This window comes from Aristolochia californica, unplaced genomic scaffold, assembly GCF_029961685.1.
Source record: "Aristolochia californica isolate CCGP_79_NKW_82.1479 unplaced genomic scaffold, dmAriCali1.0.hap1 SCAF_12, whole genome shotgun sequence".
Lineage (NCBI taxonomy): Eukaryota > Viridiplantae > Streptophyta > Magnoliopsida > Piperales > Aristolochiaceae > Aristolochia > Aristolochia californica.
The window spans coordinates 21894511-21911250 of NW_027181793.1; the positions used below are offsets into that span (position 1 = coordinate 21894511).

General features: G+C 35.4%; 1 protein-coding gene across 1 annotated transcript; it reads left to right on the forward strand.

The window, feature by feature from the left end:
• Positions 1 to 15416: 15416 nt before the first annotated feature.
• On the forward strand, positions 15417 to 16106 carry LOC137946715 (agamous-like MADS-box protein AGL80). Its single transcript, XM_068793029.1, has one exon. The coding sequence runs from the start codon at positions 15417 to 15419 to the stop codon at positions 16104 to 16106; it is 690 nt and encodes a 229-aa protein (XP_068649130.1).
• The last annotated feature ends 634 nt before the right edge of the window (positions 16107 to 16740 follow it).

Here is a 16740-nt window from a genome sequence, read left to right on the forward strand (position 1 = left end):
AAATCAAAAGGGAAAAGTTGGCGAGGAAGAGATACCTTGTTCATTAATTGTTGTTTCCCCTTATTTTTAGAAGGTAGGGGCTAGTTGCGTTTCCCTGTTCCCCTGAATCTCGAGAAGTCGAGAAACATGATGAATCATCTCGAACAGCTCTCGGCTTCTGCCTCCTGGGCCCTCGTTAAGTTAACGAGCCGGCTCACGAGCTTTTTAACCGAACCATGGTTTGGTCAAGATCGGCTTGTTAACTTAAACAAGCCTATTTTGGATCTTGAACTCGGTTCGAGATCCAGATAAATTGAATCGAACCAAACTGAGCTCGAGCTGCTCACGAACCGGCTCGGTTCGATGCCACCCCTACCTCTGTGCGAGTGGAGTATCAATATAGAATATTAATTGTGAAATAGTACAAATATTTGAGGTGTAGTGGTGATTGATTGTTTGTACTGTTAAATTTGTTCATTTGTTATTACATTGAAAATTCAAATCAGACTTGAAATTTTGAAAAAAACTATTTCCCCTCTCCTCATCTAGGTTTATCTTTATCGAAAGTTTTAGTAAATTCCAAAGTTTCAAATTAGATTATTTGAAAGTGATCTACATACTAAAATGAAGTTCTAATACAATTACTTGGTCATTGAATTGTGTGCTCTATACATGCCCAATATTGTATAGGAATATATAATGGTTCATAATCTATCACATTTTGTGTAATTATCTAAATCCAATAAAAATAAAAAATAAAAACTTGGATGTTGCACTCTTATATCTCATGTAAGAGTAAAGCAAATTCCTAAGGTTAAGGCAAGTTTGGTTAGAAAGTGATCAACATCCTAAGGGAAAGTTCAGTACAACTACTTGCACATTAATTTGTGTGCTCTATAAAGGCCCAATATCTTATAGTCATATTATACCTTGTTAGTATATGGTCCATAATCTATCAGAATATGTGTAGTCATGTACCACGCCATAAGTGCTCTACCCAAACTTTCACTGTTATTGATGTAATGAAATGTTGAGCACACGACCTAGGACATCAATGTTGTAGTCCTTGAATGAAAATAAATTCTTTGGTTACATGCTGGGAAATTAAATTGTTACAATGTCAAGTGATTAATAGTTATTACAAAGTATCCACAAACTCTTAGATGAAGTTACAAATCCAAATTACTTCTATTAAGTTATTAAGATACAAGCAACACTAAAAAATATTAGACTTCTCTTTGCTAAAGTTTTCATCGTTAAAATTCATTGGTTGAATGTATGAAATTATTCATGACAAAACATGTCATATGTCATGACAAAAATGTTATCATATGCCTATTGGTTGAAGTTTTTGTTCATTCTAGATGGTATTAGAAGTTGTTATTTTAAGTAGCATATATGAAACTTGGATTTTGTAGAAAATTTACGAAGCCTTTTTATAGTATGACATTAAGGAAACATTGGAGAGACTAGGAGAACACCATTATGGATATTTACAGGTAACCGTGACCAAGGGTGGCGTCAAGACGAGCTTGTAGGTTTGTCTTTGGCCTAACCTTGTAGACTTCAAAACTTAGCAGTGAGCTCGAGCCTTAAATTGAATTTGAACTTGAGCTCTAAAATTTAAATGAGTTCAAGCTCAAGCCTATTTGAGTTCAGCATATATTTAAAGCTATAAAAATAAATAAAAAGAGTTTAGTGATGAGCTTAGTACCATTGAACTGTATGATATTGCAGAGGAGTCCAAGACTTTGTAACAACGCATAATAATGTACAATAGCCAACTTAATAGACCATAAAGAGAGAGCAAATTTTTTCATCTTTAAGGTAATTAGTGTAATATTGAAAGTTGAGGGACCCGAAAGGGCTTAACGACTACTTATATTTAAGGTTTGAAGTCAATAAGAGCAATCGTCAACTAACTAAAGAGGGAACTGAGGAGAGTAATTAGAGTAAAGGGCATTTTCGTAAGAAAATATATGGTAACTAGTCAACTCACGAGGAATCATAATTCGTAAATTCCTCCAATTTCAGCAATGAATTTTAAAACCCATATTTAACAACAAATTTCTTGCTCATAAAATAAACACACCCCTCATAGAGTAGTAAATAATAAAAATCCAAAATCTCCTTCCGAGGCAAAAAAAAAAAAAAAAAAACCACTTCTTTAATGAAATTACAAAATAAAGCTTCTCCAAGAGAGATCTTTCTTTTTAGAAATAGGAGAAATTAAGTGTTTATGTGACATGGGATTTCATTTTATTTATACATAATTTATATAAATGGATAATATAATAAAAAAACTCACTTTAACATGGATCCATACCTCTTAGATGAGACCCAGTTACAAATCAAGATAATATGGACCTCACGTGTGAAATGGGACCCAATAATTCTTCTAATTGGTAAACCCATAATTTAATCTTTTAGATTGATTTGGTAATATATTATAAGATTTAAGGAATAAATAGGTATTTTAATAAATTACCTCTAAAATATGTTTTATAATATTATAATTATTTATTATGATACTGATAATACAAGGGTATATTTTAATAAGATTAGTATTTTTATAATTCTACTTTTTAAGAGTTGTTTATAATTATTCTAGTATTTACCTTTAAATACTTGTTTACTTTGATTATAATTAGGAATTCTAGTATGTGTGCAACTGGTACTAGGTAGCTTAGTTTCATTATGATTCTCCGCCATTCCTCTATTATAAATAGAGGCCCAATGTACTCAATTTAAACAAGTCAATACATTATTTCACTTTTCCATGAATTCAACTTGGTATCAGAGTAGATTCTATAAGTGACTCAGTCTACCCATAGAGATTATGTTATCTTTTTTCTTATCTATCATCTCTATTAGTTTAGGTTTGTGTTATTCATTTCCTTTCTCATTAATGTTTTCCAGTCCTAGTATTATTTTTTTCCTTGACATTCACATCTCTATAGTACACTTTCTATACTACAAATTATGTATTGACGAAGCAGACTTTGAGTCTATTTTCCAATGTGAACGGAATTTTATCCATCGAAGTTCTCTAAAAAGATAAAATAATATTTGAAGCAACAAAGGTTAGATAGCAGGAAAGGTTTAGGGTTTAGGGTTTAGTGTTCGAACAACAACAAATTGCTTAATTGTTCAAGGCATTTTACACTATCAAGAATGAGAATTTATATGGAGAATTAAATCTCTATTTATGCTATCAAGAATGAGAATTTATATGGAGATTAAATCTCTATTTATGCTATCAAGAAAGATAATTTATATGGATTTTAAATCTCACGCGAGAGAGATCAATGTTAGAAGGCTCCTTCCTCAAAGATATTCCTTTGTGTTTTTGAATTATGGTTGTTTTTCCGTTAGTATAAAAATTCTAAGCTCCAAATTTATGTTTTTTTAATTGCATGCCTCATTGAATTTACAAGCATGCACATCTGAGTCCTTTATTCTCTATCAAAATCACGTTTTATATGTACCATATAGCAACCATGCTTGTCAAACTTTATCTTTATTTTTTTTCTCCATCCGTTACTTTTAGTTTCTATGCCGAAAATTCACTCATATATGAACAAAAATTCCTTTGAATTTCCTCTTGAAAAAACTTTTTTCCTGGACAAAATTAACTTGTCTCCCACATGAAACCGTAAATTAGGATTTAAGGTTGTCCCAAAAGAGAAATAAGAGAAAAAGGGTCTATTTCTAAAAAAAAAAAATATTTTAATGTGTGGGAATTTAGTCTTATAAGTTGTTTCATCCCTTTGTTTGTCTCAAGATCAGCCACACTGATTAATCTATTGATTTGATGATTTCCTCCTTGTTTTTTTTTGGAAGTATGACTGTTGCATTATCGCCACCTTCCATTTTAAGTACGTGCACTACAATCTTTGTGTTCCACTAGTATTTCTTTCATTTATCATCATTTATTTCATCATTTTAGAGCAATATTGGTAGACCCACCACCTATAAAGAGCAAGAATGCGTCCAATATCCAACTTAAGTCAAATCCTTAATCTTCACCCAAGAGGTAATTTTTGTTTGAACCACCCTTAAAAAGTGAGTAGTTGCTTGTTGTGCCCTAAAATTGGACCTTTTGTTTTCTCTATTGAAATCAAGCGGAGTTTATTTTTTTCAGATTTAGACCATTTTCTACTGATGTATGGAGTTTTATCATTTGCCTAGGAGTGAATTTTCTCCCATATTTATTTAATCCATGTCAGGTCTTTATGTCATGTTTATCCCTAGTTTGAGGGGGACAATAGAAGAAGAAGTACAATAAAGATGTATTTTCTTCCACATGTGATAATTTTTTATGTGGCTAAAATATCCAATAAAAGGGGAGAACATTGTTAGGAATTAGATGTTAGAGCTAGGCGGTTCCGTCCACCACTGATGGGTTAGGTACTTCGCTTTTCGCACTTAATAGACCGGTCTTTTGGGTTGTATTGGCTAGGCATTTGACATGGTATCAGAGTTGGGCACAACGTTTCGCGTAAATATCCCACGTGAAGCGGCAGGGAATGGGAATGGTGGGTGTCAGAGCTAGTGGTTCCGTCCACCACTGATGGGTTAAGTACTTGGCTTTCCGCACTTAACAGACCGATCTTTTGGGTTGTATTGGCTAGGCGTTTGATATTAGACACCTTAATTCCAAACTAACAAGGGTAATAATAATAAACGCGGAAGAAAGGAAAAGTCAAGCACAAAAATACACAACAAGATTTATACAGGTTCACCTAAAGGTGAGACTACATCCTATCTTCTGCCGCTGTAGTAATCCACTATAAAGATGAAATAGTTTACAAGAGAAATCACACACACTTACAGGTGTTTTCTTTAACCTCTCTCGGGCTAAAACTTTAACTCCTTCTCGGTGATGATTAAACCCTAATAAAGGCGGCCCTCAATTATGAAGAGAAAATTAGGGCAACCACGATACAAGAGTAAAATTCCCAAACTGCCCTTAATAAAACAACCACTAATATATCCATGTACCAACTCAGCGTAGGACATTGATTAGGCTCCACAACTTAACAATCTTCAACTTGGAGACTAATCCATCATCAATATCTCCTCTACAACGACAACAACTTCTCAATCCCTAGAGAGAAGTTCAACTGATGTTGCACACAACATCAGTTTCTCAATTGTAACAGTCTTTTTCAACATATCAGTCGGATTCTGACTTCCTTGAATCTTCTCAAGTGCTAAGACTCCATCCTTCAGAGCCAATCTGAAGAAGTGATAACGCACCAGTATGTCTTTTGTTTTGGCATGATAAATGGAATTCTTTTCTAATTGAATAACATTCTAATTGTCACAATACAACACATTCTTCCCATGCTTGAGATCTAATTCTTCCCAGAAAGACTACAACCAAACCATCTCTTTATTGGCTTCAATCATAACAACATATTTGCTCAGTAGTGGAAAGAACAACTATCTTCTACAACTTAGAGACCCAACTAATTGTTGTACCACCCAAAGTGTATACATATCTAATGGTACTCTTCCTGCCATCAATGTCTCTAGCCATGTCAACATCTACATAACCCTGTAATCCCAAGTCTGACTTTCTGAAACATAAGGTTGAGTCTATAGTGACTCTCAAATACCGGAGAATCCACTTTACCTTCATCATCAAGTTACCCTACTGTGATAAGATTAGGCATAAGTTTTGGTACATGTCTCACCTTGTGAATTTTCCACACTGACCCATTTGACATCCTCAAACTGACATTACCAATACCGATAACATCCAAAGGTTCTCCATCAGCAAGATACACCTTCCCGTGATCTCCAACAACATTATTCTCCATGATCTCGCGGTGTGTGATGGTGTGAAAAGAAGCTCTTGAATCTAACACCCAAGAGTCAATAGGGCTATAAATCGACAAGAGTAAAGCTTCTTGTACTTCTTCAGTCACCGTATTTACAACTTCACTTTTCTTTTCATCATTCTTCGATGCTCTGCAATTCTTCTTGTTACAATGTGGGGCCCACCATGGTGCTCGAGTTGGTGGGACCCACCATGAGGACGTAGGTCATCAAGAAGAATCCTAGAGGACTTGGGACACCAAGAAGAGTCCTCTCCCAAAGCAAGCTCGAGTAAAGGAATCAAGAAGCACAAGCTGAGTTGATTTAGAAGACTTGAAGATCAAGTGGGGCCCACAAGATCTCACGAGCTAGCACAATTATCAAGGTGCGCTGGAGAATCATGAGGGACCCACTAGGATAATGCCACGAGCTGGCTTATCCCTTATATTCACATGGATAATAAAGAACTCCTAGTTCTACTCCAATTAGTCTCCTAGGAGTTCTAGTTTAAATAGACTTACTTATATTGAGACTTACTTATATTGAAGAGTTAGAGTTAGAATGTAATTAGGATTGAATGAAAACTTGTATGAGGACTCTTCCTCCTCCTCTCCTATAAATATAGAGGTTGTAATTCGGAATTAAACAAGCAACACATTCAACCCCGAGTTTGGTTCTCTCCCTCCCTCTCCTTGCTTGGCACAACTCATCCTTTCCCCTTTAATTTTTTCTGCTCTACCCGAGAGCTCTTATCCCCTTTTCTCTCTTTTTATTTATTATTTATTTTTCTCGTGATTATGGAAAAGGGGTCTTAAATTCAACATGGTATTAGAGCAACATATTTAGAATCCCCTCGACAAAAGATTGCTCTAGCAAATTGATGATCAACACCACTCAAAGAAGGCTCTTGTGAAGGAAGACTCACAGAGTTTTTAATATTGAAAATTATATATTGGCGGAAATATATTTTAGTCTATTTTCCAAAGAAGAATTATTTGTTCCAATTGGAGTTATCTACATAGAGATATATATATTTTAATGAGCGAAGGTCAGATTGCAAAAAGGTTCGAGTAGCAGTAGCAATCTTCAGATTCTGAGGTATTTTTTGCTATCAAGAACTAGACTTTATATGAAGAAATATATATCAAAAGAAATATATGTAAGTTTATTTTCTGGTTTATTCAACCAATTCTCGGTATGATCTTTTTATAAGGAGATATTGATCTTGGAAGAGTCTATGGTCGTTCTGGAAAAACAGAAGAAACAGAACTTAGTTCGGCTAGATGACAGAGACCGAAACCTCTCAGATTATTTATCTTCTGATAATTATATTTTATGAATTGATGTTATACTTGGATGAAATTTATTGAAGTCTACTTTCAAATGGAAAATTTTTCATGTCAATCTAATCTATATTGAAAGATATATTCGAATTGGAAGAATCAAAGGTCACGTTGGTATTCTATTGTATTGAAATATCCGAATTTATGCCAATTTTTTTGCGTCACCAAAGAATTTTTTTCCTGGGATAAGATTTCCCTGGTATTGAAGATTGCTATTGAGCCTCTTATGAGTGGTTTTCTGGAAAAAAAAATATAATTAACATTGATGCTATATTTACATATACCGAGTTGATTGAAGAAGTGCTACTTGGTGAAATTATTTGAAGTTTTTTTGAAAAAGAAAAGCCTATCATGGCTGATGAGAATATGAGAAAAAGAAGAGGTTATAGTGTTGGCTGAATGGATGATATTAAATGTACTCATTGTAAATTTTGGGGCCACACTATAGACCAGTGCCGTCATAGGGCGTGCGCTTATTGTGGTAGATTTGGCTACAATAAAGAAATATGCTACAAAGCGAATGACAAGTCAGAATCGACAAGGGCTAATCAAACCCTCATAACTAATGCACAAGAAAACAATCACCCAGCTGCACAAAAAAGTATTACTAATGAAGAGTATGAATTATTTCAGAAGATAAATACCATGCTAGGGTTTGCTCCTAGCCCCTCTGCCACTTCTTCCCAATTTTATTTTTTAATTATAAACTATAACTAAAACTAATAATTGATTTTTATTTTCTTTCGTTCCTTTTAAAATAATTTTAACTTTGTTTAATGTTTGGGTCAAGTGGAGTTCTAAACACTCAACCTATCCTCGAACCGTATTTTTAAGAACTCAACTTTACCCAGAACCCTTAACCTTAAACCCGTACTTCTAATTTGACAAAAAAAGGCTAAAAAAAGGAACTAGATCCACCCTGTTTTCCCACCCTAATTTGAAAAATATTTTGTGTGTTGTATTTTTGTATATACAATTGTAATTTTTTATATTAAATAAGTGAATTGAGTTATATTTGTATTATTTTTATTTTTATTATTATGATGTTTGTGTAGTACGATGTTTGTATAATTACTTCATATTTAGATATTATAAAATTACAAATTTAATAATATAAAAGTAAGCATTTATTGATTTTTATATTTAATATATTTTATTTATTAAATAATATTAATTTAATTTTCTAAAAGTTAGATATATCAAAATATTTTATTTAATAAATAATTTATCTGCACTTTTGCACCACACTTTCCATTGTGTACACTAACACAAACAAGTACTTTACACTGCACTTTCCTTTGCGCACACTAACACACAAGTACTTTACATTCCCTCTCACTTTCCCCCTGAACTTACATTGTGCACTAACCCTCCCTATAGCTACTAAGTTGAGGAATCTCATGACTGTATAAACATGTATCGAGAAGGTCAGATCACCAAACTCTTAAGCAGATAAAATTCGGGACTTGTCATCAAGAAAAAAATTAATTTGTTTACTTTAAGCAAAAACAAGAATTTATCCATTTTATTTTTCAAATTTTATTTTTAATTGCATGCCTCATCAACTTACAAGCATGCATCATATAGCAGCCATGCATGTCAAAGTTTCTTTCATTTTGCTGCAGCCATTACCTTTAGTTTGTATACCTAAAATTCATTTGCATTTCCTCTTGAAAAACCATTTCTTTGGACAAAATTAACTTGTCTCCTACATGAAACCTTAAATTAGGATTTGAGGTTGTCCCAAAAGTGAAATAAGAGAGAAGAAGGGTCCATTTTTCAAAAAAAATAAATCTATTGGAGTTTTCACTTTTATTTTATTAACTTTTTGTTGTTAGCTCCAAGCCTAAGTTCTCTTATTAAACTCCCTTTATTGCCCTTATGTGTCCTTGAACTTCCACCAAAAATTTCCTTTTTTTTCTGGGTCAATTGTGGTAAGCTTTTTGCTCCCAATTAATGTTATTTCATTCCTTTAAGAAAATTTCCAAAGGCATGATACAAATTTAGTCTTATAAGTTGTTTCATCTAGTCTGATTAATCTATTGATTTGATGATTGCCTCCTTGTTTTTTGGAAGTATGAGTGTTGCATTGTCGACACCTTCCATTCCAAGTACATGTGTTGCAATCTTTGTGTTCATCTAGTATTTCTTCCATTTATCTCCTTTTATTTCATCATTTAAGAGTAAAGTTGGTAGACCATTACCTATAAAGAACAAGAGTGCATCCAATGTCCAGCCTAAGTCAAATATATAATCTTCCCCCAAGAGGTATTTTTGTTTGAACTACCTTTTAAAAGTGAGTAGTCGTTTTTTGTGCCCTAAAATTAGACCTTTGGTTTCCTTTATTGAAATCAAGTGGAGTTTTTTTTCTTTCCAAATTTAGACCATTTTTTACTGATATATGGAGTCTTATCATTTGGCTATGTATGAATTTTCTCCCATATTTGTTTTATCCAAGCTATATCTTTATGTCTTTTTTGTCCCAAGTTTGAGGAAAATTAAAAAAAAATACAAGAAAGAGGTATTTTATCCCACATATAATAGTAATTTTTTAAGTGGTTAAAATATCCAATAAAGGGAGAGAACATAAGATGAAGAATTGGCATGTATGAAGAATTATTTTAACCAATGGAGATTGAATACTAAGATTGAAAATTCTTTTCAATTCTTCTATCCCATGGATAGGACCCCTTTTTGCCTAATGGGTTCAACTCCTACTGAGGGGTCAACTCCTTTTTTCTTTTAAAACTCACTATAGCTAAAGTTTGACACCTTTTTTTCTCTTCCTTCATGTTGGAAGGCTCGGTTCAAATATAAGGAGTCGGCTTCTTTTTCAAAATTGTTTGAAGTTTCTTTATTTTCTAAAAAAAATACTAAGGCCAATGTTAAGTGTTTCAATTTGCTATCATCAAAATTCAGGTAAAATTTTGAGCCTCAACACCCATACAAGGGAGAAATGGACACCAGTAAAGAGGTGGGCCTCACTTCCCCTTTGGTAGCGGGACTCAAGAAATATGTCAAAGCATCCACTCCTTGCTCTCATTTCTACCTTCCTAAATGACTAAGATGACCTGTCAAAATGAGATAACGACTATAATGTAGCTTCATGTTAATTAGTACCAGGTCATATTTGTCAACTAAAGTGATGTTCTACACTTGAAAACAGCAAATTCATCATCACACAATAAATTTACTTTGCCATTTTGACCGCTAAATATACCTTGCCTGAATTGCTAATGATGTGAGAAGGAAGGCTGCTTTCAAGAAGAGGAGGAGAGGTTTGATCAAGAAGGTGCGTGAACTAAGCACCCTCTGCGGGGTCCATGTAAGTGTGGTTCTTGACAACACTTACACTGGAGAACCAAAAGTATGGACCTCTATCCCAGATGCAGCGGATACCATCCTAAAATTTAAAAGCCTTCCACAGAGTTATTGTTGCAAGAAAATGTCATGTAAAGAAGGATCTATAGGCAATCCAATGGGAACCTTGAGCAACAACAAGAGGTTAGAGAAGAAAAATAAGGAGATTGAAACTGATCTTCTCATGTATTGGCCTTGGAGGAAGAAACATTGCAAACTTAACCATTACAGATCTTGATGATATCAACAAGAGTGTTGATGTGAAGACAAAACCTATGGACAAGAGGATTCACTTTCTTAAGGGATATCAAGGAGGGGTGGCTCCGCTGGCCATGGAAAAAGAGAGCGGAAGTTCCAAGGCAAAGGCCAAGTAATCACACTGAGAAAAAAGGTACACTGGAAGTCTAGTTGTCTTGAAATAAAGTGATGAACTAGATTTTTTAAGGAAATAAAATTATATACCCGTATCTTTCTTACATCTCATGAATGGTGGCATTTAGATATTTAATATAGCTTGTTAAAGTGAAATCTTGCAATGTTAAGTGTAAGAAGAGATGATGTTAATTTTATTCTCATACTTATCAACATCTAGTGATTATCTAATTAATGAATCTAGAGGTTTTGTTTTGAAGAAATCCGTCAACTAGTATTTTAGAAGGAAATTGAATATCTGATATATCTCGAGCTTTTACTTCTATCTAAGAGCTTAAATAAGACATTATCTTGCTCAACTTGCTTAATTTGTCCATTCGGGGATTTATCCATGATAGAACTCTTACTTAGCTTCTTGTAGAGCTTAACACTTATTCCTTTTAATATGCAAAATTTTAATGATATAATTTACAAAATACTCATCTCAATCAGGAAACATCTAAAATGAAATTATGACACTCTTGGATGAATCAAGATAGATGGTAGCTTTTCCACAATGTGTTGTTATGTATCTAGACATATATACAAGTACATGACTCATGAGTAAGTTTAAATAGCTAAATGCTCAAAATCTAAAGTCATTTGAACTCCCTTCTTCATATCTCTCTTTGCTTTTCATTTATTATTTTTTCTTCATGGAATAAAGTAAGTTCCATAAACACTTCTAAAATATTTTTGTCTAATATTTTTCATAAATTGAAGGGTTGAGCATTTTTTTTTTCATTCCTTCTCTTCCAATATTTGAATCATTGATTGACTTATACTTCACATCCAATCATTATATCCTATTTTTGAAGTAAAGAAATCAAGATTTATAGTTGCAATAGTTTTAGATTGTTCAAATCTGAAATCAAAATCAACAAGAGGAAGAAGGCAACTAGTGTCTAATATGTGATACCCGACCATTTAATCATATACTTTATGCATTGCACTATTATATGTATGATCAAGTTGCAAATCTTCATCCAATCAAGAGAACCATTGTAGAGGTTTTCTCTTGTGACCCACATTTAATCTCAACCTACATGCATATCCAAATGATTATATAACATTTAACCTAGCTTTATAATACCATCTCAATACAAAACTAGGTTAGTTTATGGGTCTACTTCTAAATATTGTGGTGGAAATGCAACCTAATATTTATTAACTTCTTTATCTACTTTTTAAGTTAAAATGAATAGGAGCATTTCATTTGTTTTGTTAGTCAACACTTTCCTCAAATGGCTAGTTTAGTTTTCACAAAACTAAATAGGACATATATTTTTATGATGGTAACTACATTCACCTAAAGCTTCAAATATTTACTTCACTTGGAAGGGGATAAACTAGGAAAGCTGATTTTCAAGAATGTCAAGATGGTTGCCAATGATGAGTATGTAATCAATGAATACAACATGGTTTTTCAATGAGGTAAATGTGTACGTCCAAACAAGTATGAACTCCTATTGAATCTCTTTTATTTACACAATTACCTAATTAAATTTTTTTTAATTAATGACCACCTTGAAATTTTACATAATAAAATTAAAATAATATAAATGGTAATTTGAGTTATCTATATATTTTGCAATATAGAAACCTACATTCATAATCGTGGAAGTTATTAGCTCTAGAGGTTTGATGCCAAATATCAACCACTTTATCTTGATATGCCATCAAAAGCCCTCTCCCACCATCATCCCTGGTCTGAATCCTCTCGTTGTCTTTGTTAGCAATGACCCTGCACCCTCTTGAGCTATCGCAAACCCTTGAGCGGTTGTCCCTATGAACTAGTCACTCGCTCTCTCCCACCGTTGCTCAAGGCCCAAGCTTCGCCCATCGCACATCCAGAATCCCTTCCTACCGTCACCCCTCGTCCTGCCAACTCCTTTCCCGTTGTTGTCCCCAAAGACCATCCTCTACCTTTGCTGATGTCGCCATTGCCATTGAGCTTCACCTCCGTCGTCGCCATCCACCTTACCCGCTGCCGATCATAGTAAACCCATCCGCCCCTTTCGATGCCCCATCCAACACAAGTACATGTGCAACATGTGAAGTTGCACGTGCGACAAAAAAAAAAACCTGTTCTTCCTAGACAATGTGATTTTGTCCGCCCCAGCCGCTGCCCCCATCCAACACAAGTACATGTGCAACATGTGAAGTTGCACGTGTGACAAAAAAAAAAAACCTCTTCTTCCCAAACGATGTGATTTTGTCCGCCCCAGCCGCTGCCCTACCACATCTCTTCACCAGACGTTGCAATTCCATCAACCCTAGCTGCTACTAGTACCATTGCTCTTTCTCCAGACAATGCAATTTCATCTACCCCAGCCACTACCAGTGTCACTGCCCATCCACATCTCTTCACCGAACTATGCAATTTCATCCACCCCAGCCGCTACCAATGTCGTTGTTCTTCCACATCTTTTCACCAGACAATGCGATTCCGTCTGTCTTAGTCGCTACCAGTGCCCCTGTGTTTCCACATAATTTATCCGAACGATGCGATATCGTACGCCTCAGCCGCTACCAATGTTGCTGCCCTTCCACATCTCTTCACAGTATGATGTGATTTCATCTGCCCTAGTTGCTACCAGTGCCATTGCTCTCACCGGATGATGCGATTTTGTCAGTCCCAGCTGCTACTAGTAGGGGTGGCATCGAGCCGAGCCAAGCCGAGCCCGAACCTGCCTATGTTCGAGTCGAGCTTGATTTAAATATTTTGAACTCGAGCTCGAGTCAAGCCCAGTCTCGAGCCTAAAATTGTTATCGAGTTCGAGCCCAAAAATTTTAAACGAGTTCGAGCCGAGCTCAAGCTTCAACATACATTTAAAATTTTTCAAAAACTATTTATCAAATAAATTGTATATAAAATTATGTATACATTTTACATAAAATTGGGCATGACCTTTACATAAAATTGGGCATGACCACTACTTAAAATTAGACATAATCTATATACATAATACCTACATAAACACTCCATAAAATTGTTTATACATTCCATAAAACACTCCATGAAATTGTTTATACACCCCATACACTCTATAAAATAGTCTAAACACTCCATACACTGCATAACATTATGAATAAACTCCATACAATAATCAAACACAACAAAATTAAATGAAATATTACTATCAATTTACAATCACCCAAATAAAATCAATAAATCCATTATAAATTTACAAACTATAGTTATTTCTCTTCATGCTAGAAAATAATATACGTCCCTGCATGAGCAAAATCTCCACCTATGACAAAAATAAAAAAATAAAATTAGTTATTGTCAGATAAAAAAAATACTCTTCCACAACCAGTTACCTAATGTCGTTAAAAATATAAAAATTACTTCATCATCAGGTGGCAAAGCAGCGACACTGAAAACGGTTAGTGCGGACGGAATTGCCTCATCCTGAGGAAGAGCAGCGGCACTAGAGGTGGCTGAGGCGAACGAAATTGCATCGTCCAAAGGAAGGACAGCGGCTGGGGCGGATGGAATCACATCATTCAGATAGGATGGAGAAATTTTTTTTCTTAATAAAAAAAATCCGCACGTGCGAAAGTCGCACCTGTGAAAGTCCACGTGCAACTTCGGATGCTCTGCACGTACGTGGGTGGGACGACGCATCCAAGGGGGAAAATAATTTTCCCCCTTGACCTAGGTTGTCTCGGTGCTGCCAAGACAGGCGGCGATGGTAGTGGCGGGTGGGGGGGGGGGGGGGGGGGGGGGGGGGGGTCAGCGCTGGCAGACGGAGCGGTCGGCACTGTGGCCGGAGAGGTGAACTGCTGCAGCGGGGTCGACCGATTTCGACGGTTAATCGGCGACGAGAGAAGAGAGTAGGAATATCGAGGACAAATGTAAAGTTGTCGTTCAGTTCATCCTCTTATGTTGTTTGAGTTCAACATCCAATAGTATAAACATGTATCGAGAAGGTTAGATCACCAAACTCTAAAGCAAATAAATTTCGGGACTTGTCATAAAGAAATTTTTTAATATGTTTACTTTAAGCAAAAACAGGAATTTATCGATTTTATTTTCCAAATTCATGAAACTATGAAATTAAACTTGAACTGACGAGAACCAACAATAAGAAGGCTACCAAGGTAAGCTTGTGAGAGTCAACCTCTCTTCCCATTCTAAATGATCAAAGAAGAAAGTACTCATGAGATTAACTGGTCTCTGCGCGTGCTTTCTGAACAAGGAAACAGCTTGTATAACTGAATTTTTATGTTTCCATTACATGAAAACGTATGTACAGAGACAGATTTTCTAGCCTAAAGAAAGTAAACCTCCATTTATTACGCAATTAACTAGTCCAATGGCCACTCTAGAACACCTCGACGCCAGGTGTTCGCATCTTTTCAAAATTAATGCTGATACTTACCCCCTCCTGATTTCCTGTGCATGCCACAGCCAGGCGACCTTTCAAACCATTCAAGACAAACCTCAAACTCGAAACGGCAGATCATCTGCCTCTTCCTACTCCACTCATGGCACGCAAGAAGGTGAAGCTTGCTTGGATATTGAACGACTCTACGAGGAGAGCGGCATGCAGGAAGAGGACAAAGGGTTTACTGAAGAAGGTGAGCGAATTGAGCACCCTCTGTGGGGTGGAGGTGGCTGTTGTAGCGATCAACCCCAACAACCCAGAGCCTGATATCTGGCCGTCTGTCCCTGATGCCATCCGCACTTTGGAAAAGTTTAAGTCTCTTCCCGAGTTGGATCAAATCAAGAGAACGATGAACCAGGAAGGGTATTTCAGGAAAAAGATTGAAAAACTTGACCAACAAGCGAAGAAGATAGCGGATGGAAACCAAGAGCTTCACCTGGATACCCTCTTGTATCAGTGTCTCAGTGGGAAAAGCCTTGATGATCTTAACAGCCAAGAGCTTAGTGATTTGGCCAGGATGATCGACGCCAACGCCAATGCACTAGAGGAGAGGTTCAACGATCTCAAAGGCAAGGAGACTCATTCGGTTCAGCAGCCATCAGTTGAGGAAGGGATTGGAAGCACCAATGACAGCTGCAGGATGGTTCCAATGATGGAGTTTCTTAAAGAGCAGACTTGTTTCATGGAAACCATGGACGCTGATGAACATGTTGGACCATCCAATGGCGCCGGTGCTTTGAAACTATTTGATGCTGACGACTTGGTTGATGAATTTTCAGGTGATTTTTGAATCAATATAAAACCCCCAATGATCCAAATCTAGAATTGTCATCAATAAGCTTAAGGTCAGATGAATAACCTGAAAATAATACTTGTAAGCGACTGGGTGAGATATGTTGAAACCAAAAACTTCTAGAGGCTCCAAAACAGGAGGCTGAGATTGGACCCTAAAAGGACTCATGACAACCACCTATTTAGAGGTTCTACATTTTTTTTTTCTTTCTACAAACCCTACCTTACAATGAACTGGGATTGATTAAGCTTTCCTTAGAGATTATCTTTCCATAAAATGTGTAAGTTCCTTTTTTTCACAATAACGTTGTTAATTATTGTTGTGGCTGGCACGACCTAGACGAGCACGTGTCAAACTCTTGAAAGTTAGAAATTTAATTTGGTAGTTCTTATTTAGTTCTATACGTTAAAAGCTAGATTCTCTTGTTTCCATTCAATATCTAGAATCTAATTCTTTGTTGATTTCCGTATATTGCGAGTTGTTCTGGTTTTTTGAAAATTTTAGTGGTTTGTTTTAGTAGGAAATCATGGGAGATGAATTCTCTGAAATTTTATTTGAATCGAATACTGTTAGTTACTTTATTTCATTTTTAATTTTAGAAAAAAAACTACATGGAATTTTACCACTTTTC

Excerpts from the sequence above, each read along its gene's own strand:
- LOC137946715 (XM_068793029.1), top strand. The coding sequence starts at position 15,417 with ATGGCACGCAAGAAGGTGAAGCTTGCTTGGATATTGAACGACTCTACG.